We start from the raw sequence: 26231 nt of genomic DNA on the forward strand, positions 1-26231 counted from the left end.
TCTATAACAAAACCTATTGGCTGGATTTGTCTCTGAGTGTGTGTACCTCATTTATTGTCTATGTGTATGTACAACAAATGCTTAACACTACTCCTTGGATAAGCCTACTGCTCGACCACACTACCACAAAATAGAGCATTAGTATTATCTCTTTTTACCACTATTTTACCTCTAAGGGGAACCCTTGGACTCTGTGCATGCTATTCCTTACTTTGAAATAGCACATACAGAGCCAACTTCCTACACTGAGGTTATCTAACATATATAAATTTTGCAGCTTTAGGACTATGATGATGATGGTGTAGTTCAACATTTACTGTTTCAAAGTAGACAGCTATTATCTGTTTCCTATGAGCCAAGCGATGGCCACCAAGTACACTGTCTTGGAGGTTAGCGACAAATCAGCTTGGCAAAAGCTTCTTCTATCCCACCCACTGATTACTGGTTCAATATGCGATTAATTACAGAGACAAACCAAACGTAAAACTAATAGTCCAAGTGCCCTCTGAATGGGAAAACAAGCAAGACCAGTCCTGTTTTGACACTGGTTGACCTCTTTCATAAGATTTAGTTGGAGTCTATCACTCTGATCGAAGAAAAGGGTTAACAAACCTGTAAGAAATACAAGAATGAAAGTCTTAACTACACTGTTCTTCGAAAAGCGCACTCGCTCTCTGGTACAGTGGGGGAAAATAAATGAAGTGTGAATTGGTGGGCACAGTGAGGTCTTAAACTGCATGGGAGTACATTGCTGTGGATCCCTGGCCATTGTACTTCGGCATAGCTTCAGTAGAAGGTGATGAGATAACAGGGACAGAATTTAGTTGTAACGATACAAACAATAGGCAGTTAAACAAATTCTCCAAACTGCAGTCTGTCTTGGTTACAGTTAAACCTGGATAAAGGTGGGTAAATGTGCTTTGTCTTTGAACCATCACCCTTAAAAATCACTGCTTACACTTGCCATTTTTTTCAGATTCCTTACCTCTTTTGGGCCTCTTAGGTGTTTACACGTGGGTGGTGTTGGAAATACTATAAGATCACTCAATTATTGCACTTCGGCCAGAAAAGGAAACATGCATTAATAGATTTACATATATTATTGTTCTCCATGTATTGTTTAAAATGCTGGCATTGCAAACACTGAATAATGTATCAAACGTTGCCTTTATGATTAATAACATTAGAACACAATTGTGGCTTCATGTCAGAATTACCTCTTCCTCCTCTTCTGACATTTTAATGGCAGGATCAGGCAATGTTTTTATAAGCTTTTGGACAGTGTCTCCATTTTCTTCCCCTTTTCCATGTTCCGCCTCCCACTCTTGCAAAACTTCATCTATGTTGAAGCGACGTCGATAATTTACAAAAAAGTTTTTCACTTGCACCACTGATTTGTTTCCAATCACATCAGAGATAGCCTGAAAATCACGGCCATATTTTCTGATTGCTAAAAAACAAAAAACATATCCACCTTGTTTCTTAAATGTAAGACCATTGTAAATACATGTTTGCTAAAAGAGACAATAGAATAAAATGTTTCAAATGTTAATAAATGTACAAACCATAACGATGACAGAACAAAAGGAAAATAAACATATTAGGGTAAATTGAATTATTGATAAAAAAGGGCTAAGAACTTAGTTGAAGTACAACCTCTGCAACATGCCTTCTTTCACCATTACTTAATTATTCCTTACTCCTACTAACACACTGGGAAATGAGAAAGCTCTGCCTAAAATTTAAAAATATTGACTAATCCAATGATCTGATCTGAGCACTGTTCATCCAACGTGTGTATTATTTTCAAAATAATGTTAAAATAGAACAAACCTTACTCACCTGCAAACACACAGTTATGCTTTCCCGATTTATAGGTTAATACTTTTCGATTTTATGGGAAGATATCATGCCATTTAAAAAACACTTCTAGTAACTTAATGGACAACTAGATAGTGTCTCTACCAGATAAGGTGTTACCGAAGGTAAGTAACTCGTCAATCTGATAGCGATATCTAGTTGCAGATTTTGTACCTGAGAATAGATACCCAAGCAAAACCATCACCAGAGGTGGGTCTGCGAACTAAGATCATACTAGAAAGTCCTGCACGACCTAACAAGCAAAGTGCACGTCCCTATGGATCTGACTATCCAGGCAGTAGTGTTTTGTAAATGTGTGCAGCGATGCCCATGTTGCCGCCTGACAGATGTCAAGGACTGGAACTCTGCATGCCAAAGCAGTAGTCGCAGCTTTAGCTCTGGTAGAATGAGCACACACGTCCTCAGGGGGTTGTTTCTTAGCCAGTGTTTAGCACATTTTAATGCAGAGTACAACCCATATGGAGAAGATTCTCTTCTGCACTGACCGACCTTTCTTCGTACCGACATAACTAACAAAAAGTAGATCATCCACTCTGAACTCTCTGGTATGATCAAGGTGGAATGTCAAAGCTCTTTTTGGGTCCAGGCTATAGCGTCTCTCCTCTTCTTTAGGATGCAGGGGTGCGTAAAATGTAGGCAAGGTGATGGATTGGCCTACATGAAAGGGCATAACCACTTTTGGGGGAAAGGAGGCCCTAGTGCAAAGCATCACTTTGTCAGGGTAGATGGAAAGAAGGCAGCTTAAACGACAATGCCCGCAGGCAGATGTAATGGCCATAAGGAATGCTGTTTTCTAAGTGAGAAGCCTGAGAGTACAATTGTGAAGAAGTGTAATACACATCAAAAATGTCAAAACCAAATTCCAATACAACTGAATGAATGGGGATGGAGAAATGAGTAAGGCCTTAAAGGAACCTATATACAATTAGAGACGTCAACAATGAAGGTTAATCAGGTTACCACAAAAAAAGCAGAAATGGCAGACAGATAACCGTTGACAGTGCCCATAGCCGAGCGCTGCTGGACCAAAGAAAGGATAAACAACAGGACCTCAGAAAGAGGGGCAGACAGGGGGTAAACAGACGTGTCTGTGCACCAGGCCACAAATTTATTCCAATGACAGGTGTATACCATTTTGGTGGAGGGATGCCTGTCTGCCAAGATAACAGTTAATCCGTCTGACCTCAGACTGAGTAGAAAGTAAAAAGTTGTCAACTACTGCTGCTCAAACTCCATGCAAGAAGGCGGAGAAAGGATAGGTTTGGTCAGAGAACCCTCCCCTGCTGCTGCGACAGAACATCCTCCCAAAGGGGCAGTCTGATTAGAGAATCCATGGCCATGCTTAACAGCTCAGGATACCAGACTCTTCATGCCTGGTCTGGTGACAAGGATTAGTTGGACCCAGTCATTCTTGATCTTCTTGAGAATTATGGGCAGAAGTGGTATAGGCGGAAAGGTGTACAGGAGGCCTGAGCTCCACTAAAGTCAAAAAGCGTAGCCAAGTGAGTGCCCCTTTGGAAACGCCAATGCACAATACTGCTGACATTGCGCGTTCTCTGTGGAGGCGAACAGATCTAACAAAGGCTCTGCCCAATGCTGATAGAGACCTTGCACCATCTCCGGATGGAGATGCCATTCGTGACTAAGCATTGTCAGCGGAGTTCGTCTGCTCTGACGTTCAGAAAGCCCGTCAATTGCTAAACCACCAGGGATACTCCCTGCTGTTCCAGCCTCGTCCAGAGGTATAGATGCTCGACAAAGGGTCCACAACTCCACTCCGCACTGCTTGTTGCAGTACCACACAGCAGTGGTGTCGTCCGTGAACACCTGCACTACCTTCCCTTTGAGAGAAGGAAGAAAGGATTTCAATGCTAGTCTGATCGCCAGGAGCTCCAACAGGTTGATGTGGAGTCCAGACTCTACCGGAGACCAGATGCCTCTGATGTCCACCTCTCTTAGGGTGTCGCCCCAACCCAGGAGGGATGCATCTGTCAATACTGTCAGAACTGGTTGGGGAAGGGAGAGGAATCTACCTCTGACCCAATCGAGGCTTGTTTTGCCACCACTGCAGATCTCATGCAGTTTCCTCAGAGATCGGGACAATGTTGGAGAGCTTCCCTATATCCTGCGCCCACTGGAACTTCGGGTCCTACTGCAGAGCCCGCATATGCCATCTGGCATGTGTCACCAAGCAGGATTTAGGAGGCCATGAGGCCCAGCAGCCTCAGAGTCATTCTCACTGAAATCCAGGACAAAGGCCGACACATTGGTATCATAGCCTGAATATCCTGGACTCGCCACTTGGGGGGGGGGGGGGGAATAAGCCCGAAAATGCAATGTGTCCAGAACAGCTCCGATGAAGGGAAGCGTCTGTGAGTGAGTCAGGTGTGACTTTGGCACATTTATAGTGAACACCAACAAATGCAGGAGAGCTTCCATAGTCTGAAGGTGGGGACAACAGCCTGTGGCGAGACCGCCTTCATCAGCCAGTCGTCAAGATAGACTAAGACGGAGACCCTTGATCTGTGCAGATCAGCTGCGACCATCACCTTGGTGAACACCTGGGGTGGGGAGGGAGGGTGGATGGCAGGCAGGTCGGGAATGTAGAAGTAAGCGTCCTGTAAATACAATGCTACCATCCAGTCCACTGGGTCCAGGGCAGACTAAACCTGAGCCAGAGCGAGCATTTGGAACTTCTCCTTTTTATGGAAGAGGCTGAGGGACCAAAGGTTTTGGATATGATGGAGGCCCTTGTCCTTTTTGGGTACCAGAAAGTAGCAGGAATAGAAACCACCGCCCTCTTCTGAAACAGGGACCCTCTCTATGGCTCCCTTGGCCAAGAGAGCCTTAACCTCCTCACAGAGAAGTGCCAAGTGATCCTTGTAGGTAAATGGCTCCCTGTTGCAGTTACACCCCCCCCCCTCCCTTTTTTGCCTGATATTGATGGTAACTTGACTGAGAAGTGTGCTGGGACCCTGCTAATCGGGCCCCAACACCAGTGTTATTTCACTAAAAAGGTACCATTGTTTCCACAATTGGCACATCCCTGACACACCGATAAGTCCCTTGTAAAAGGTACCATTTGTACCAAGGGCCCTGTGACCAGGGAAGGTCACTAAGGGCTGCAGAATGTGTTGTGCCACGTCTAAGGGACCCCTCACCTAACACATGTACACTGCCATTGCAGATTGTGTGTTGGTGGGGAGAAAAAAGCAAAGACGACATGGCATCCCCCTCAGGATGCCATGCACACAAAATACTGTCTGTGGCATAGGTAAGTCACCCCTCTAGCAGGCCTTAAAGCCCTAAGGCAGGGTACACTATCCGCAGGTGAGGGCATAGCTCCATGAGCAATATGCCCCTACAGTGTCTAAGTCCATATTAAGTATATGGTCTGGGAGTTTGTCAAAAACTAACTCCACAGTTCCATAATGGCTACACTGAATACTGGGAAGTTTGGTATCAAACTTCTCAGAATAATAAACCCACACAGATGCCAGTGCTGGATTTATAATAAAAAATGCACACAGGGCATCTTAGAGATGCCTCCTGTATTATACCCAGTCCTTCAGTGCAGGACTGGCTGGTCTGTGCCTGCCTGCCACTGAGACAAGTTTCTGACCCCATGGGGTGAGAACCTTTGTGCTCTCTAAGGCTAGAAACAAAGCCGGCCCTGGGTGGAGATGCTTCACACCTCCCCACTGCAGGAACTGTAACACCTAGCAGTGAGCCTCAAAGGCTCAGGCTTCGTGTTACTAATCCCCAGGGCACTCCAGCTAGTGGAGATGCCCAGCCCCCGGACTTAGTCCCCACTTTTGGCAGCAAGTCCAGACGGCTAATTAGGAAAAACAAGGAGTCACCACCACCTCAGCCAGGACCACCCCGAAGGTGTCCAGAGCTGAAGTGACACACCCCTTGCAAAATCCTCCATCTTGGTTTGCAGGACAGGAATGTGCTCCCCTCCCCAAAGGAAGTTAGCACAAGGAGGGTATAGCCATCCTCAGGGACATTAGCCATTGGCTACTGCCCTCTAACCCCTAAAAACACCCCTGAATCTTGTACTTAAGGGCTCTCTGAACCAAGCTAGTCAGATTCCTGACGACCTACAAAGAACGACTGCCTAGCTAAAAAGCCCTGCATAGAAGAAGGAAGACGACAACTGCTTTGGTCTCAGCCCTACTGGCCTGCCTCCAACTTCAGAGAACCTGCACCAGCGACTCATCTTGTGGGCCCAGCAACTTCTGCGGACTCAGAGGACTGCCCTGCAACTACAAAGGACAGCGGACCTGTCCAACCAAAGGACAAAAGAAACCATCTGTAAAGGGACTCTCACCTCACTCCAGAAGCACAAATCCCCACCACTCTGCACCCGACACCCCAGGCCCATGTCCAGAGAAACCAACAACCCAGAGAGAACTCCCAGGCGACCCCGACAACGTGTCTAACCTGGGCTGACCTCTCTGCACCCCCAAGACAACACATGCAGAAGGAATCCCGTGGACCCCACTGACCACAACTGCCCGGGACAAAGATATCAGACACCTGGAAGAAGCACTGCTCCCTCAGCCCCCAGGCCTGTGAGAAACCGACCACTGGTGCAGGAGTGACCAGCAGGTGGCCCTCACCCTTGCCCAGTTGGTGGCTGGCCCCAGAAGCCCCCCAGTGCCCTGTCTGCAACGTCTGATTGACCCCCCGGTCCCTCCATGGAATTCTATTGTAAACCCGATGCCCTGTTTGCCCATTGTACCCGGCTGCCCCTGTGGGTGTGTTCTGTGTGCCTCCTTGCTCCCCCCCCTCCAATACTCTACTAACCCCCACCCCCCCTGGTCTGCCCCACGAGGATGCGGGTACTTACCTGCCAGCAGACCGGAACCGGAGCACCCCCTGGCTCCACAGGCGCCCATGTTATTTTGGCTCCTCTTTGACCTCTGCATGTGACCGGTCTTGTGTCGCTGGTACTGGGTGTTTGGGGTTGACTTGAACTCCCAACAGTGGGCTACCTATGCCCCAGATCCTGAACTTGTAAGTGTTTAACTTACCGTATTAACCAAACTGTACTTACCTCCCCCAGGAACTGTTGACTTTTGCACTGTGTCCACTTTTAAAATAGCTTATTGCCATTTTATGAAAATCTGTTTACATTACTGTTTTTGTTCAAAGTTCAAACCATACCTATGCAAAGTACCTTACATTTAATGTACTTAACTGCAATTTGAATCTTGTGGTTCTAAAATAAATTAAGAAAATAATGTTGTAAGGAAATGCCTCCTTGACATGGTTACCCCCTGACTTTTTGCCTTTGCTGATGCTAAGTTATGATTTGAAAGTGTGCTGGGACCCTGCTAACCAGGCCCCAGCACCAGTGTTCTTTCCCTAAACTGTACCTTTGTCTCCACAATTGGCACAACCCCGGTACTCAAGTCCCTTATAACTGGTATCCCTGGTACCAAGGGCCCTGATGCCAGGGAAGGTCTTTAAGGGCTGCAGCATGTCTTATGCCACCCTAGGGACCCCTCACTCAGCACATGCACACTGCTTCACAGCTTGTGTGTGCTGGTGGGGAGAAAATGATAAAGTCGACATGACACTCCCCTCGGAGTTCCATGCCAACCTCACATTGCCTGTGGCATAGGTAAGCCACCCCTCTAGCAGGCCTTAAAGCCCTAAGGCAGGGTGTACTATACCACAGGTGAGGGCAAAGGTACATGAGCACTAAGCCCCTACAGTGTAAGCAAAACCTTAGACATTGTAAGTGCAGGGTAGCCATAAGAGTATATGGTCTGGGAGTCTGTCAAACACGAACTCCACAGCACCATAATGGCTACACTGAAAACTATGAAGTTTGGTATCAAACTTCTCAGCACAATAAATGCACACTGATGCCAGTGTGCAATGTACTGTAAAATACACCCAGAGGGCTTCTTAGAGATGCCCCCTGAAAACATACCAGACTTTCAGTGTAGGCTTACTAGTTTCTGCCAGCCTGCCACACACCAGACATGTTGCTGGCCACATGGGGAGAGTGCCTTTGTCACTCTGTGGCCAGGAACAAAGCCTGTACTGGGTGGAGGTGCTTCTCACCTCCCTCTGCAGGAACTGTAACACCTGGCGGTGAGCCTCAAAGGCTCATCCCTTTGTTACAGCACCACAGGGCATCCCAGCTAGTGTAGATGCCCACCCCTCCGGCCACTGCCCCCACTTTTGGCGGCAAGGCTGGAGGAGATAATTAGAAAAACAAGGAGGAGTCATCCACCAGTCAGGACAGCCCCTAAGGCGTCCTGAGCTGAGGTGACTCTTACTTTTAGAAATCCTTCATCTTGTGGATAGAGGATTCCCCCAATAGGATTAGGGATGTGCCCCCCTCCACACAGGGAGGAGGCCCAAAGAGGGTGTAGCCACCCTCAAGGACAGTAGCCATTGGCTACTGCCCTCCCAGACCTAAACACACCCCTAAATTTAGTATTTAGGGGTTACCCAGAACCTAGGAAACTAGATTCCTGCAACCTTAACCAGAAGGACTGCTGACTTGAAGCCCTGCAGTGAAGACGGAGACGACAAATGCTTTGGCCCCAGCCCTACCGGCCTGTCTCCCAACTTCGAAGAAAACTGCAACAGCAACGCATCCAACAGGGACCAGTGACCTCTGAAGCCTAAGAGGACTGCCCTGCAACCAAGGACCAAGAAACTCCTGTGAACAGCGGCCCTGTCCAACAATCTGCAACTTTCTTGCAACAAATAAACATCTTTAAAGAGTTAAAATTTCCCGCCAGAAGTGTGACTTTCCACTCTGCACCCAACGCCCCGGCTCGACCTGCGGAAAACCAACACTACAGGGAGGACTCCCCGGTGACTGCGAGCCCGTGAGTAGCCAGAGACGACCTCCCTGAGCCCCCACAGCGACGCCTGCAGAGGAAATCTAGAGGCTCCCCCTCACTGCGATTGCCTGTAACAAGGGACCCGACGCCTGGAACCAACACTGCACCTGCAGCCCCAGGACCTGAAGGAACCAAACTCCAGTGCAGGAGCGACCCTCTGCCTAGCCCAGGTGGTGGCTACCCCGAGGAGCCCCCCTGTGCCTCCCTGCATTGTTGAAGAGACCCCCGGGTCTCCCCATTACTTCCTATCTGAAACCCGACGCCTGTTTGCACTCTGCACCCGGCCGCCCCTGTGCCGCTGAGGGTGTACTTTCTGTGCCTGCTTGTGTCCCCCCCCAGTGCCCTACAAAACCCCCCTGGTCTGCCCTCCGAGGACACGGGTACCTGCTGGCAGACTGGAACCGGGGCACCCCTGTTCTCCATTGAAGCTTGTGCGTTTTGGGCACCTCTTTGACCTCTGCACCTGACCGGCCCTGAGCTGCTGGTGTGGTAACTTTGGGGTTGCCTTGAACCCCCAACGGTGGGCTACCTTGGACCCAACTTTGAGACTTGTAAGTGTTTTACTTACCTGTGAACTTAACCTTTACTTACCTCCCCCAGGTATTATTGATTTTTGCACTGTGTCCACTTTTAAAATAGCTTATTGCCATTTTTACCGAGACTGTACATGCTATTGTAATTATTCAAAGCTCCTAAAGTACCTAAGTGAAACACCTTTCATTTAAAGTATTACTTGTAAATCTTGAACCTGTGGTTCTTAAAATAAACTAAGAAAATATATTTTTCAATATAAAAAACTATTGGTCTGGAGTAAGTCTTTGAGTCTGTGTTCCTCATTTATTGCGTGTGTGTTTACAACAAATGCTTTACACTACCCTGTGATAAGCCTACTGCTCGACCACACTACCACAAAATAGAGCATTAGTATTATCTATTTTTGCCACTATCTTACCTCTAATGGGAACCCTTGGACTCTGTGCACACTATTTCTTACTTTGAAATAGTATATACAGAGCCAACTTCCAACATTGGTAGATCAGCGGTGGGGTCTAAGACTTTGCATTTGCTGGACTACTCAGCCAATACCTGATCACACGACTAAATTCCCCAAATTGTCATTAGAAACTGATTTTTGAAATTTGAGCTATTTTTCTAAATTTTTAAAAGTCCTGCTAGGGCCTTGTGTTAGTCCCGGTTAGCATTTCTTTTAGAGTTTAAAAGTTTTGTATAAGTTTGGATTAAGTTCTAGAGATAGTTTTAGATTCTTAAAAAGTATCCCAACTTTTAGAGAAATAATGTCTAGTACAGATGAGATGGTGGTGGAACTCAACCTCACACCTTACCTGCATCTTAGGATGTCAGAGTTAAGGACTCTGTAAAATAAAAAATATAAAAACTGGATCAAACCCTACCAAAGTACAGCTCCAGGAGCTTTTGGCAGAGTTTGCTAGAGACCACCCCTCTGAAGACAACCTTACAGAGGGGGAAGCTAGTGACCAGGAGGATAATTTCCCCCCCTCCTGTCCTAGTTAGGGAGATCAGGGTTCCTCAAACCCTGACTCCACAAGTGATAATCAGAGATGCTGCTTCTCCCACAGGGTAGTCCAGCAACTCTGGAAGCATTGAGGGCAGCCTCAATGAAGATGACCTCCTGTTAGCCAGGATGGCCAAAAGATTGGCTTTGGAGAGACAGCTCCTAGCTATAGAAAGGGAAAGACAACAGATGGGTTTAGCTCCCATCAATGGTGGCAGCAACTTAAATAGGGTCAGAGAGAATACTGACATGCTAAAAATCCCCAAAGGGATTGTAACAAAATATGAAGATGGTGATGATATCACCAAATGGTTCACAGCTTTTGAGAGGGCTTGTGCAACCAGAAAAGTAAACATCTCACTGGGGTGCTATCCTTTGGGAAATGTTCACTGGAAAGTGTAGGGATAGACTCCTCACACTCTCTGGAAAAGATGCAGAATCCTATGACCTCATGAAGGCTACCCTGATTGAGGGCTTTGGATTCTCAACTGAGGAGTACAGTATTAGGTTCAGGGGGCTCAAAAATCATAGAGCAAGCCTGGGTTGATTTTGTTGACTTCTCCGTCAAAACACTAGATGGGTGGATTAATGGCAGTGGTGTAAATGATTATGAAGGGCTGTATAATTTGTTTATGAAGGACCACCTTTTAAGTAATTGTTTCAATGATAAACTGCATCAGCATCTGGTAGACCTAGGTCCAATTTCTCCCCAAGAATTGGGAAAGAAGGCAGACCATTGTGTCAAGACTTCCACAGGGGGTGACCAAAAGAAAGGGGTCACAAAGACTCCCCAGGGAAAGAGTGTTGAGACATCCAATGGAAAATGTAAAGTCTTCTACAGGACCCCCAAAACCTGCTCAGGAGGGTGGGTCCAAAGCCTCTTCACAATCCTCATTTGGGTACAAGGGTAAAAACGTTGATCCCAAAAAGGCCTGGTGTCGTAGCTGTAATCAGCAGGGACACCAAAGTGGAGACAAGGCCTGTCCCAAGAAAGGTTCCACTTCTACTACTACTCCAGTTAGCACTGGAATAGCCAGTCTCCAGGTGGGATCAACAGTGGGCCTAGAGCAAAGCAGGGTCCACACCGAAGCTACATTGGTCTCTGAGGGTGGGGTGGACCTACCACACTAGCTGTCTGGCCCCCTAACATACAAAAATACAGGCAGCAGCTCTTTATTAATGGGACTAGAGTAGAAGCCCTGAGGGATACAGGTGCCAGTGTCACAATGGTTACAGACAAACTGGTTTCCCCAGGACAATACCTGACTGGACAAACTTATCCAGTCACCAACGCTGACAATCAGACTAAAGTACATCCCATGGTTATGGTAACTTTAGAATGGGGAAGGGTCAATGGCCTGAAACAGGTGGTAGTCTCCTCTGCTATACCAGTAGACTGTCTGCTTGGAAATTATCTGAGTCCTCAGCATGGGCTGAGGTAGAACTCAAAACCCATGCAACCATGCTGGGTATCCCTGAACTGGTGTGTGTCAAGACAAGGGGACAGTGCAAGGCTCAGGGTGAAAAAGAGGTGTGGGGAGTCTGGAATAATGGCCCAACCCCCCCAAGAGAAAAGGAAAGAAGACTGGGGAACCAGCTTCAGCACAGAAAAAGAAAAAGCACATCTCTTCTCAGGGAGAAGTTCTATCCCCTGAGGGAACTGAGCCTATGGAGTTGGAACCTTATCAGGTGGAGCTCTTGGGCCCAGGGGGACCCAAAAGGGAACAACTGTGCAAGGGGCAAGAAACATGTCCCTCTCTTAAGGCACAACCCTGGCACTCGGGTAAGTCCCTTGTAACAGGTACCCCTGGTACCAAGGGCCCTGATGCAAGGGAAGATCTCTAAGGGCTGCAGCATGTCTTAGGCCACCCTAGGGACCCCTCACCCAGCACATGCACACTGCTTCACAGCTTGTGTGTGCTTGTGGGGAGAAAATAACTAAGTCAACATGACACTCCCCTCAGAGTGCCATGCAAACCTCACACTGCCTGTGGCATAGTTAAGTCACCCCTCTAGCAGGCCTTTCAGCCCTAAGGCAGGGTGCACTATACCACATGTGAGGGCATAGGTGCATGAGCACTATGCCCCTACAGTGTCTAAGCAAAACCTTAGTCATTGTAAGTGCAGGGTAGCCATAAGAGTATATGGTCTGGGAGTCTGTGAAAAACGAACTCCACAGCTCCATAATGGCTACACTGAATACTGGGAAGTTTGGTATCAAACTTCTCAGCACAATAAACCCACACTGATGCCAGTGTGGGATTTATTGAGAAATGCACACAGAGAGCATCTTAGAGATGCCCCCTGTATGTTAGCACAACTGCTAGTGCAAGGATGACCGGTCTGTGCCAGCCTGCCACTTCCTTATGAGTTTCTGACCACATGGGGTGAGTGCCTTTGTGCACTCTGCGGTCAGAAACAAAGCCTGTCCTGGGTGGAGGTGCTTCACACCTCCCCCTACATGAACTGTAACACCTGGCGGTGAGCCTCAAAGGCTCAAGCCTGGTGTTACAATGCCCCAGGGCACTCCAGCCAGTGGAGATGCCCGCTTCCCCGGACAAGCCCCCACTTTTGTCAGCAAGTCCAGAGGGATAATAAGAAAAACAAGAAGTCACCACCCCCTCAGCCAGGTCCACCCCTCAGGTGACCAGAGCTGAAATGACCCCCTGCTTGAGAAATCCTCCATCTTGCTATGGAGGATTAGGACCAATAGGGATAGGGATGTTCCCCCCTTCCCAGAGGGAGTGGGCACATGGAGGGTGTAGCCACCCTCAGGGACAGTAGCCATCGGCTACTGCCCTCTAACCCTAACACATCCCTAAATTTAGTATTTAGGGGCGACACTGAACCGAGCCCTCCAGATTTCTGACAACCTCACAAGAAGAAGGACTGCTGAGCTGAAAAAGCTGCAGAGAAGAAAAGGAGACGACAACTGACTTGGCCCCAGCACTACCGGCCTATCTCCTGCTTCAAAGACCCTGCAACCGAGAAGCGACGTGTTCCGCAGGACCAGCGACCCCTGAAAAGTCTCCAGGGGATCACTGAGGACCACACACTCCTGTGTGCAGCGGCTCTGCCCAACCGCAAGAAGAAGACATCCATCTTTAAAATGGCTCCCACTTCACTCCAGAAGCGTGAGTCCCCAACACTCTGCACCTAACGCCCCCAGCCCATGTCCAGAGAAACCAAATATTCAGAGAGGACCCTCAGGGCGACTCCGAAGACTTGTCCACCATGGGCTGACCTCCCTGCACCCCCACGATGACGCCTGCAGAGGGAATCCCGAGGATCCCCCGGACCGCAACTGCCCAGGACGAAGATATCCGAAGCCTGGAGAAGCACTGCACCCACAGCCCCCAGGCCTGTGAGAAACCGACCACTGGGGCAGCAAAGACCAGCAGGCCGCCCTAACCCTTGTCCAGTCAGTGGCTTGCCCAAGAGGCCCCCCTGTGCCCTGCCTGCAGCGCCTAAGTGAGCCCTGGTCCCTCCATAGAGTTCTATTGAGAACCCGATGCCCTGTTTGCACACTGCACTCGGCTGCCCCTGTGCCACTGAGGGTGTGGTTTGTGTGCCTACTTGGGGCCCCTCCACACCCCCCCTGGTCTGTCGTCCAACAATATGGGTACTTACCTGCCAGCAGACTGGCACCGGAGTACCTCCTACCTCCATAGACGCCCACGTAGTTTTGGCTCCTGTTTGACCTCTGCACCTGACCGGCCCTGTGTTGCTGGGTGTTTGGGGTTGCCTTAAACCCTCAACGGTGGACTACCTATACCCCAGAGATTAAACCAATAAGTGTGGTACTTATCTCTGAAACTGTACTGAACTTACCACTCCCCAGGAACTGTACCCCTACATTTGGTACCCTACATAGATAGCCAGCTTCCTACTACTGTGTAATACACTACCTATTCCCTTAGGCTAATCAGTTTTCGTCTGTTAAACCTTAGCTCAACTGTGGGTTGCTAAGGCACTGAGCAGTTAGGCTTAAACAAAGAACAAGTATAACCCATTAAACAGCACCAAATTGCATCAGAAATAACGGACACTCAAGTAATCTGACATAGAAACACTAAAATGAAAAAGATCCACCTGAGGGTTCCAGAGATATAGAATTCACAAAGTATAGTAAATATGCACTTTACTTATAGTAGAAATACTTTATTTCGGCAGTTTGCCCTAAAAGCATACATATAATACATTATACAATACAATAATATAGGTTTAAATGTTATTTACATAACATCGGTATGAACAAAGTCTCGTCAGACTTCGAGATCCTTAAACATCCTTAAAATCTTTTAAACAAGAAAAAAAAAAAAAAAAAAAAAAAAAAAGACAAAATAAAACAATTTTAACCCCCCCTGCATTTTAACCAAAGATCATTCAGAACATGTCAAGTGAGCTAATTACAGCAAAGTGACAGAACAAACATTGATCCTATCAGGTTCCTTACTTTTCTTGGGTCCTTGCACTTACTATGACGCAACTTCCCCATCCCCCTCCCGGGCCAGAGCCCTATCTCTTCTGATCCATACCCCCAGAAGAAAACGACTAATAGGGTAGACTAGAGTCTTGTCTAAACTTGACCTAAACAGGCGCAGCTCCACTCGATAATCCCCAATCCCCAGGGATTGGCAGACTGGTCTGAGCCACCGCTGTCTTGAGGCTCAATGCCCAGGACAGACAAAACCAATATGATCTATCGCCTCGGGCAATGATTTACATAGGGGGCATTAGGCGATGGCCCATCTCTTCGCCACATACTACAAAAAGTGTTCACAGGCAGGCAGCCATGTCTAAAACGCAGATACAGAGTCTTTGCCCTTGGTGGAGTGATATAATCCAAAAAGTCTTCAAATTTGGGCACAACTTTAAACTCCAAAAATGTTTCTGTAAGATGCCCCTAATCAGCCCTATGCTGTTGACACTCCCTAGTGTACTGCCAATATGCCACCTTAAGTACCTTTTATCTTCTCTACAGATTTGGTGCGGCTGTTCGCAAAGTGCCTCAAGCTTCAGCTTTTTAAGCCATGTGGAAACAAAGCACAACCAGGGGACTTTCAGAGCTAAGTCTAACCTAACCACGTAGCTGAGGCCTACTCTATACGTAGCCAACTCTGGGGTAGACCAGACCCGTATCCATAGAGTAGGGGTTTTAACAGTATTTGATCAGCGACCCGATTAATGCCCATATCCTATCTCAAGGGTATAAGGGGGGGGGGGGACTGATTGGTATGGCCGTTAAAGTCCTAAAAAAAAATTTTTCGGCAACCTCTTTGCTATGTGTATTAGCATACCCCCGTAATTCTGCACCATAGGTTGCTGCATTAAGGGCCTTGGCTCGATAAGCCTCAACGGCTGGTGAAACAGGGAGAGCTTGTAGCTCTAAAGAAACGGAGGATGGCATTAGATCTATGAGCTAACATTAGGGAACTTTTTACTTCTCGACAGTCCCATTTTTTTTTTAAGACAAGGTAATACCTAGGTAATCAAATTCTGACACCCTTTCAAGACTGGAATTGCCCACTTTTATACTCTGCGTTCTTACTGTAGAGTTTTCAAAGACCATATACTTGGTCTTTGAGCAATTTATCTCCAACTCCCTTTCTTTGCAGAAAGACTCAAATTTTAACACAAGATTTTGCAATCCCATTAGAAATTAGCAGTGAGTCATCTGCAAAAAGGATAGAGATTTTCTCACCGTTAATAGTGGGAGAGTCATTTATACACTGACCGAGGTGTTCAGTAATATTGTTCATGTATAAAGAGAAGAGTGTAGGGGCCAACACACAGCCTTGCCGTACCCCCCGGCGTACTGGGGTTTTTGATGTCACCTTTCCTTGCCCACCCCAGTGGACCTGGGAATAGTTCCCACTATGTAGTATAATCAAGATATCCACTAGGCTGTTGGGGCTCCCATCTGCCTTAGAACTTGCCACATATTGCGTTGAATTAGGTGTAGGAAGTTGGCTCTGTATATACTATCTCAAAGTAAGAGATAGTGTGCACAGAGTCCAAGGGTTCCCCTTAGAGGTAAAATAGTGGCAAAATTAGATAATTCTAATGCTCTATTTTGTGGTAGTGTGGTCAAGCAGTAGGCTTCTCAGAGGGTAGTGTTAAGCATTTGTTTCACACACACAGGCAATAAATGAGGAACATACACTCAAGGACTTACTCCAGGCCAATAGTTTTTATATAGAAAAATATATTTTCTTAATTTATTTTAGAACCACAAGATTCAAGATTTGAAGTAAATACATAAAATGCAAGGTACTCCACACAGGTAAGTAAGGAACTTTGAATTAGAGCAGTAACATACACAGTTTTAGTTAAAATGGCAATAAGCTATTTTAAAAGTGGACACAGTGCAAAAATCAACAGTTCCTGGGGGAGGTAAGTATTGGTTAGTTTTTCAGGTAAGGTCCTTCCAAGTTCAAGTTCCTGGGCATAGGCAGCCCACCGTTGGGGGTTCAAGGCAACCCCAAAGTCACTGCACCAGCAACACAGGGCCGGTCAGGTGCAGAGGTCAAAGGAGGGCCCAAAACACATAGGCGCTGTGGGAACAGGGGTGCTCCGGTTCCAGTCTGCCAACAGGTAAGTACCTGCGTCTTCGGAGGGCAGTCCAGGGGGGTTTTATGGGGGGGGGGGGGGGGGAGGGAGACAAAAGTAGGCACACAAAACACACCCTCAGCGGCACAGGGGCGGTCGGGTGCAGTGTGCTTAGCAGGCGTTGGGTTTTTAATAGGACTCAATGGCGGGACCCGGGGTCACTCCAGCAGTGCAGGCAGGGCACAGGGGGGCTTCTCAGGCCAGCCACCGACTGAGCTAGGCAGAAGGTCGCCTGATGGTCACTCCTGCACTGGAGTTCAGTTCCTTCTGATCCTGGGGGCTGAGGGTGCAGTGCTTGGTCAGGCGTTGGGTTCTTTGTTCCAGGCAGTCACGGTCAGGGGGAGCCTCTGGATCCTCTCTGCATGCGTCGCTGTGGGGATCCGGGGGGGTCGTCTCAGGTTACTCACGAGGTCGCAGTCGCCTGGGAGTCCTCCCTGCAGTGTTGGTTCTCTGGAGCTCAAGCAGGGGGTATCGGGTGCAGAGTGTGAAGTCTCACGCTTCCAGCGGGAAGAATGAAGTCTTTGAAAGTTGCAAAATATTTGCTGTTTTTTTAACAATGCCACTGTTCTCAGGAGTTTCTTGGTCCTTTGGGTTCAGGGCAGTCCTCTGAGGCTTCAGAGGTCGCTGGTCCCTGTCGGATGCGTAGCTGTGCAGGTTCTTTGAGTCTGGAGACAGGCCGGTAGGGCTAGGACCAAGTCAGTTGTCGTCTCGGTTGTCTCTGCAGGGATTTCAGGTCAGCAGTCCTTCTTCTTGTAGGCTGCAGGAATCTGATTTCCTGGGTTCTGGGTCGCCCCTAAATACTGAATTTAGGGGGGTGTTTAGGTCAGGAGGGCAGTAGCCAATGGCTACTGTCCTGGAGGGTGGCTACACCCTCTTTGTGCCTCCTCCCTGAGGGGAGGGGGGCACATCCCTAATCCTATTGGGGGAATCCTCCAAACTCAAGATGGAGGATTTCTAAAGGCAGGGGTCACCTCAGCTCAGGGCACCTTAGGGGCTTGTCCTGACTGGTGGGTGACTCATCCTTGTTTTTCTCATTATCCTCTCCTGCCTTGCTGCCAAAAGTGGGGGCAGTAGCCGGAGGGGCAGGCATCTCCACTAGCTGGGATGCCCTGGGGTGCTGTAACAAAAGGCATGAGCCTTTGAGGATCACCGCCAGGTGTTACAGTTCCTGTAGGGGGAGGTGAGAAGTACCTCCACCCAGTGCAGGCTTTGTGTCTGTCCTGAGAGAGCACAAAGGCCCTCACCCCAGGGGGGCAGAAACTCATCTCAGTGGGAGGCTGGCACAGACCAGTCAGTCCTGCACTGAAGGACTGGGTAAAATACAGGCGGCATCTTCTAAGATGCCCTCTGTGTGCATTTTGTAATAAATCCAACACTGGCATCAGTGTGGGTTTATTATTTTGAGAAGTTTGATACCAAACTTCCCAGTATTCAGTGTAGCCATTATGGAGCTGTGGAGTTTGTTTTGACAAACTCCCAGACCATATACTTAATATGCCCACACTGTTCTTACAATGTCTAGGAATAGACAGACACTGTAGGGGCATATTGCTCATGCAGCTATGCCCTCACCTTTGATATAGTGCACCCTGCTTTGGGCTGTAAGGCCTGCTTGAGGGGTGACTTACCTATGTCACAGGCAGCATTTTGTGTGCATGGCATCCTGAGGGGGATGCCATGTCGACTTTGCCTTTTTCTCCCCACCAACACACAATCTACAATGGCTGTGTGCATGTGTTAGGTGAGGGGTCCCTTAGGGTGGCACAACATGTGCTGCAGCCCTTAGGGACCTTCCTTGGTCACAGGACCCTTGGTACCACTAGTACCTTTTACTGTGTACCAGGGATGTGCCAATTGTGGAACAATGGTACGTTTTCAAGTGAAAGGACATTGGTGCTGGGGTCTGGTTATCAGGGTCCCAGCACACTTCTCAGTCAAGTCAGCATCAATATCAGGCAAAAAGTGGGGGGTAACTGGAACAGGGATCCATTTTCCTACATTAGGTCGAAAGCAGCTCGCAAATCAACAAAGGCTACATATAGCCTCTGCCATTGGAGAAGGACCTGCTTTCAATACAGTACTGAAAACCTAAATACCGGATTGATGTACTAGTCTTGGGTCAAAATCCAGCCTGAAGATGCGAGAATATCTCTGCATTAGCCGCCTAATCCAACAGTTTTTCAAGCATCTGCCTGGCAAATATTTTTTTGAGATTATCCAGCAGGCTAATCGGGCGATAGTTAGCAGGGCAGCTCGTGTCACTTTTTTTAAACACAGGGATGATTCTGCCCCCACTTGCTATTATGTTAGACAATAGATTTATATACCCAGCCCACACACAAGGTTCAGACTTGTACAGGTCACCAGGAATTCCATCCAAACCTGGAACCTTGTGAGGTTTCAAGCTATCTATAGCTGCCAGTGTGTCTTCCGTTGAGGAAAAAATTAAAGTGCTAACTACCTCATCTGCCTCACCCCCCCCCCAGGAAAGTCTGAATTCTCCATCCTTGTACCTACATTAGGATCTTCTAGGATGCTCTCAGTATTAGAGAATGGGGGTCCACCAATAGCCTCCCCTTATTTTCACTTGCTGGATATAGAGCACCAAAGTGTTCCTCCCACTTATCTGGTGCAATATTACATCGCCTCAAAGTACTCCCCTCTCCGGTTCCATCTGTTATTATGGTCCAGAAGGCATGATTATCTTTTAGCTTCAATGCCTTAAGTATCTTTTGCCAATTATCTTCATCTCTCTCGTTCCTTGCTGCCCTTTAGGCCCTTTTATACTCCGCTTGTGCACACTTGATGGCTGCTCGGTTACGTTCCCTTATAGCGGTTATCAGCGCCCGCTTAGCCATCCTACAATCCTGATTAAACCAGTGTGGATGTTTTACACCCCGACCCTTGGCTACCTCGGTGTTCTCTACAGAAAAATCAATTTAAGGTTAGCAAACAGTGAACTATGAGTTTGCAAAAAAAGATTGGGATCAACATGTTGGTCTTCAGATTTCCTCTAAAAGCTGTACAAACCACTGACTGATCTCAGCCTGCGCTTCCCGATCGGCCAAGAATCTTTACCATGTTACTCGTTGCTGGTTGTTAGAAATACTAGGTTCCGGAAGGGCTGAAAGTCCCCAATTGGTAGACCTAACAAGATTCCCTCAGTTAAGTGCTACCGCTAATGGGCAATGGTCACTCTCAGTGGTGTCGCATACCTCCATATCTACCAGATCTGGCCATAATCGCACATCCAACAGAAAATAATCAATAACACTCTTCTGGTGCCCCCTTCTGAGTTAGGCTTAAGCAAAGAACAAGTATAATGCATTAAGCAGCACCAAATTGCAGCAGAAATTAGACATTCAAGAAATCTGACATCAATTCATAACAAAATAGACTATTTTAATGTAATTTTAAACACTAAAATGAAAAAGATCCACCTGAGGGTTCCAGAGATGTAAAATTCACAAGGTATAGTAAATATTCACTTTACTTAAATGCGATCATTTGCAAATTTAACAAATTTGGCACTTGTAATCTTTGAGGAAAAACTTTGGCTAGTTGTATTTATGTTACTTAGCGTTACTTTGGGCAGGGAACAAGTCACGGGGTCCCAAAAAGGCCCTCAAACATTTACATAAGAAAAGAAGTAGCCTTAACTCAGTTCCAGTTGTTGCCTCTCCTTGCCATAGAATCCAATGAAAGTGGTCCAGATGCAAGAGATACAGAACGCTTAAGATGCTCAAGGATGCTGTGCATGCGGTGCAGTCGATGGCGATCTTCCGGCAGCTACTCCTCGGTCCACAAGCTTTTTGAGGCAGTCCTGGACAGCGGGGTCGACATCACTCGAAGTTCTCGAGCCAAGCAGAAGTTTAGCTACCACAAGCTACCAGTCATCTGGTATTGCGGTCACAGTGGAATCCATCACTCACTGGGCGATAACAAAAATGATACTTACCCTTCTGTAACACATTATCTGGTAGAGACTATCTAGCTGCAGATTCCTTACCTTTGAATTCTCCCAGGTGTCAGACTGCATCTGGAACCATATACTAGAGCAATACTCCTACGAGCGCCATCTGGTGGCTCTGTGTGGTCGTCTGTCCTGGAAGTGACATAGTGGTCACCTATATAGGTGACACTGAGGTACACAGGTGTCAGTTACTTTAATCACGACTTTCAACGCCAGAAGTGCAGTACCATGACAAAAACTGACAAATGTGTGTGCCCAAACTAGGGCCCTGAAAGGGATCACCCTGACTCTAGCAAAAGAGTCCACCGAGCGGGGATGCATGGGTTGGCGTAAGGAATCTGCAGCTAGAGTGTCTACCTGATAACATGTTACTTAAGGTAAATAACATGTTCATCTGATACAGACTTCTAGCTGCAGACTCCTTACCTTTAAATAGATACCCAAGCCATATCCTCCTGGCGGTGGGCTGTAGACAATTTCTTTCAAAACAAAGTGCTGCAGGACAGAACAAGCGAAATGCCCGTCCCTGCGGACCTGACTGTCCAGGAAGTAGTGTTTGGCAAACGTATGCATGGACGCCCATGTTGATGCCTGACATGTCCAGGACTGGGACTCCACGAGCTAATGTTGTGGTCACAGCTTTGCCCATGGGTGAATGGGCTTGTAAGCCCTCAGGAGGTGGCTTCTTAGCTAGGGTGTAGCAGATCTTTTGGACAGAGAACGACCCATCACAAAATGGTTAGTTTCTGTACTGCCCGACCTTACTTTGCTCCCACATACCCCGCAAAGAGTTGTTTGTCCACCCAAAACTCTTTTGTGCAGTCGAGGTAGATCACCACCACTTTTTGGATCCAGTCAGTAGAGTCACTCCTCTTCCTCAGAGGGATGCGGGGAGCAGAGAAGGTGGCCAGGGTGACAGTTTGTCCCAAATGAAAAAGGGGTCACCACCTTCGGGAGGAAAGAGACAAGGGTGCAAAGCACAACCTAGTCAGGAAATACTGTCAGATATGGAGGACTGGATGACAACGCCTGTTTCTCCCTCATCGTCCAGACAGATCTTATGGCCACGAGAAAGGATATTTTGATGGTGAGTAGCCTGAGGGGACAATTGTGCAGTTGCTCAAAAGGAGAAAACATGGGGTATGTGAGAACTAGATTAAGATTCCACCGAGGCATGATAAAGGGCGTAGGAGGAAACATATGTACAAGCCCTTTTAGGGCTTGGTCAGGCAGCCGCAGAAAAGCAGATAGATAGCCCTTAAGAGAATGCCCAGGGGAGAGCCCAACTGGGCAGGAGACAGAATGAAAAGAAAAGCATCAGAGAAGGCAGCAGAAAGAGGATCAAATGATGTTTCTGTACAAGATTTTACACATTTTTTAACAGTAGGTGTATACTGTTTTTGTGGAGGAACAGCTGGCAACTATAATAACATTACAGACCTCGGGAGGAGGCTCTAAAGTTGTCAATTGTTGCTGCTCAATCTCCTCGCATGAAAGCGTAGAGTTGACAGGTTTGGGTGGAGAACCCTTGCCTGCTGCTGCGACTGAAGATCCTCCCTAAGGGGGACCCTGATCAGAGGATCAATGCAGAACTTCAGAACCTCAGGATACCAGACTCTGTGCCCAGTCCCGAGCCACACTGATTACTTGGGCTTGGTCGCTTCTTGAGAACTCTGGGCAGGTGTGGTATGCGCTGAAAGGCGTACATGAGGCCTGAGCTCCACTCACAACGAAAAGCGTTGCTGAGCGATTGCTGCCTTGGAAACTACAACACGCAATACTGCTGACATTGCACGTTCTCTTCTGAGGTGAATAAATCTAACAGAGGCTCTCCCCACTGCTGAAAGAGGCCCTGGGCCCACCTCCAAATAAAGGATCCACTCGTGATCTGCTTGGCATTGATGGCTGGTTTGTCCGCCCTGGCGTTCAGAGAACCTTCCAGGTGTTCGACCACCAGGGTTATGCCCTGCTGTGCCAGTCATGTCCAGAGTGGCAGGGCCTCTTGACAAAGGGTCCACGACCTCACCCTGTCCTGCTTGTTGCGGTACCACATGGAGATTTGTCCGTGAACACCTGCACTAACTTCCTCTTGACAGAGGGAAGAAATGCTTCAATGCTAATTGGATCACATGGAGCGGCAACATGCTGATGTGGAGTCTGGATTCTGGAGACCAGAGTCTTCTGATCATCATCTCTACCAGATGGCCGACCCATCCCAGAAGGGACTCAACTGTGACAACCGTAAGGTCTGGTTGGTGAAGAGAGAGGAATCGGCCACTGCAGGCCTTTCTCAGTTCCCTCCGAGATCTGGACCATGTTGAAGAGATTCCCGTGATGCTGCACCCACTGGAACTTCAGGTTCCACTCAAAGCCTGCATATGCCTTCTGGCATGATTTACTAGCAGGAGGCATGAGGCCTAGCTGCCTCAGAGTCAGTCTCACCGAAACCCAGTGTAGGAAAGTGCCTCTTTTGACATGGTCACCCTTTACTTTTTGCCTGGTTTTGGTGTAATTTCAACTGAAAGTGCACTGGGTTCCTGCTAACCAGGACCAAGGTGCCAGATCTCTTTCCCCCAAAACTGCTGTTGTTTTTCCCACCTGACAAAACCTCTAGCACCCATTGCAAGTCCTTCGTAAATGTTACCCATGGTACACATGGGCCTGGGGTACTAAGGAAGGTCCCTAAGGGCTGCAGCACGAATTGTGCCACCTTAAGGGTCCCCTCACCAAGCACATGGCAGGCTGCGTGTCTTGTTGCAGACAAAAGTGAAAACACGACATGGCACACAGTCTATGTGCCATGTCCCCTAAACCCTGCATGAGATTTAAGTCACCCCTCTAACAGGCCTTACAGCTTAAGGCAGGGTGCATTACATTACATGTGAGGGCATATCTGCACAAGCAGGTATGCCCCTATGTCTGTCGATTCTCAGACGTAGTACGTGACCAGGGAAAGCCATTTTAAATGCATGTCCTGGACACTGGTCATTACGAGTTCCTTAGCTATATGATGGCTTCTCTGAATATAGGGATGTTTGGTATCACACATCTCAGAATAATAAGCGCTCACTGATGCCAGAGAGGGATTTATTTATAACTGCACCCAGAGGGCACCTTAGAGGTGCCCCCTGAAAACCTACCAGCTACTAGTGTGTTGACTGACTGGCCCTGACCAGTTCAGCCACCTTAGACATGTTTCTGGCCACCCAAGGTGAGCGCCACAGACAAAAGCCTGCAGTGGGCGGGTGTGTTAGCACATCACCCAGGCAGGATGGACATTACAGGGCAGGGAGCTTGAAAGACCTAGCTGCCTTTGTAATGTGACCCTGGTCTCTCCAGATGGCAGTGATGACGACCTTCCCCCGCTGTGTGCCCCCCCTCCCCCACTTTTGGTGGCAGAACAGGTAGGAAAATTAGGCAGATTAGGAGGGGTGTACACTTCATGCCAGTCCCACTCCTAAGGTGGACAAGCTGAATTGGACACTATCTTTTAAATTCCTCTATCTTGTTTGGAAGGAATTGGGCCACTGGGTTCGGGTTATGCCCCACTTCCCAGCTGAAGAGAGTCATAAGAAGGGTGTAGTCACCCTAAAGGTGGTCAGCCTATTGGCTACCAACTCGCACTCCTCGTAACCCCCCCTAAATTGAGTATTGAGGTGGCACCCCATAACTCATATCCTGACGACCTAAGAAGAAAAAGACACCAAGAAGTTGCACCTGCAGGAGAGGAAAACAAGTAGCTGCCTTGGTACCAGCACACCGGTCTGTCTGCTGACCTCGATGGACTCTTCCCAAAAAGCAACTCATCCTGCAGCTGAGCCTCTAAGAAACCCAGGAGGACTGCCTGCCTTCCACAAAGACTCAAGACTCCTATGAGCAGCAGATCTGCTCTGCAACAAAGTCTCAATAAAGGACCCTGTAGCCTCCAGAACAGCAAAGATTCGATCACCCAAAGTGACCTCTGCACCAGACGTCCAAAACACAAGGTGAAGCCAACCAATGGTGCCAGCGAGGTTCCCCAGCTGTCTAGAGTCCGAGTCCACTCAGGTTTCACCCCTCTTGGACTCTCCCAAATTGCCTGTAGCCTCTGCACGCAGGCCCACTCTCCAGCGGCCTTGTGGTGAAGAAATGAAGAAAAACCAGACGGCTCCAGCAACTGCTGCACCAGTCACCCCTGATCCAACCTGAGGTGAGTCACTGGTGCCAATGCCGTCTCCCGGCACCCCTGAGCTCCAGTTCACCCGGGGGTCACAATTGCTGGACTCCCAATGAAACCTGCAGCATCAACACGCATGACCTCCTGACTGCGAGTACTCCTGGACGGAGAAAACTGATGTCTAAGGACACCCCTGCATCTGTCGGTCTTGCAGAAAAGGAGCAAAGGTACACCTACGTCCCTGAGCACCCCACGTCTACAACCTTTGTGGTGGTTGTCCCAGACTGGTTTCCTAGCCAAAGCCTGCAGCCTGTCTTCATGAGGTCCAATTCCCATAGATGAGCATTGGGCACTCAACGCCTTGCTGCAGCCCTGCACCCGGCCGCCCCAGTAATGCCCAGAGTAATCCGCTGGTGTGGTTCTGATCAGTGCCCAGTACTTACCTTTACTTTCGGAGAGTGGCAACGTAAGTCGCTAACCGTGTGTTTGCTGAACATTGTTTTCCTCCATAGGTAAACATTGAAGAACTCTGAAACGGCACTAAAGTGTCAATTGTTTAAACTAAAAAGTATTTATGCTTGCAGACTTACCTTATAACAAAATTCTTGCGTTTAAAGTATACATAAACAAAAGCATTGTTTTTATAAACTGGCCTTGGACTTAATCTTTGAGCGTGCCTCATTTATTGCCTTTGAGTACAACAAATGCTTAGCACTACCCTCAAATAGGCCTACCTGCTCAGCCACACTATCACCATATGGAGCATTAGTCCGATCTACTTTTGCCTCTACAAACCAATTGTGGGTTCACTGGACTCTCTGCACGGTGTACTTCTTTTTAGTACACCATATAGACAGCCAGCTTCCTACACCGATATCCCAGACTCGTTGCTTGGGAGGGTAAGCCCAAAGCTGCAGTGTCCAGAACAACTCCTATGAAAGAGCATCTGAGAGGGAGTCAAGTGTGACTTCGGCACGTTTATAGTGAACCCCAGTGAATGTAGAAGATTTGTCGTAGTCTGGAGGTGGGAGACAACAGACTATGGCAAACCTGCCTTCAGCAGCCAGTGGTCGAGGTAGGGGAACACCGAAACCTCTGACCAGCATAGATGAACTGCAACCACTGTCATCACCTTGGTGAACACCAGACAGGCACTGGTAAGGCCAAATGGCAGCAAGGTGAACTGAAAGTGTTCAGGCC

The 26231-nt window shown here is 48.1% G+C and overlaps 1 protein-coding gene across 2 annotated transcripts in view; it reads right to left on the reverse strand.

Moving 5' to 3' along the window:
* RCOR1 (REST corepressor 1) overlaps positions 1–26231 on the reverse strand; it is a 666190-nt gene that overhangs the window by 142192 nt on the left and 497767 nt on the right. For both annotated transcript variants that reach the window (XM_069207302.1, XM_069207303.1), the window contains exon 12: positions 1218–1450. In XM_069207302.1, the coding sequence (XP_069063403.1) occupies positions 1218–1450 (233 nt within the window). The remainder of the gene's footprint in view (positions 1–1217; positions 1451–26231) is intronic.

The sequence above is a fragment of the Pleurodeles waltl genome, chromosome 9 (assembly GCF_031143425.1).
Source record: "Pleurodeles waltl isolate 20211129_DDA chromosome 9, aPleWal1.hap1.20221129, whole genome shotgun sequence".
NCBI classification, from domain to species: domain Eukaryota; kingdom Metazoa; phylum Chordata; class Amphibia; order Caudata; family Salamandridae; genus Pleurodeles; species Pleurodeles waltl.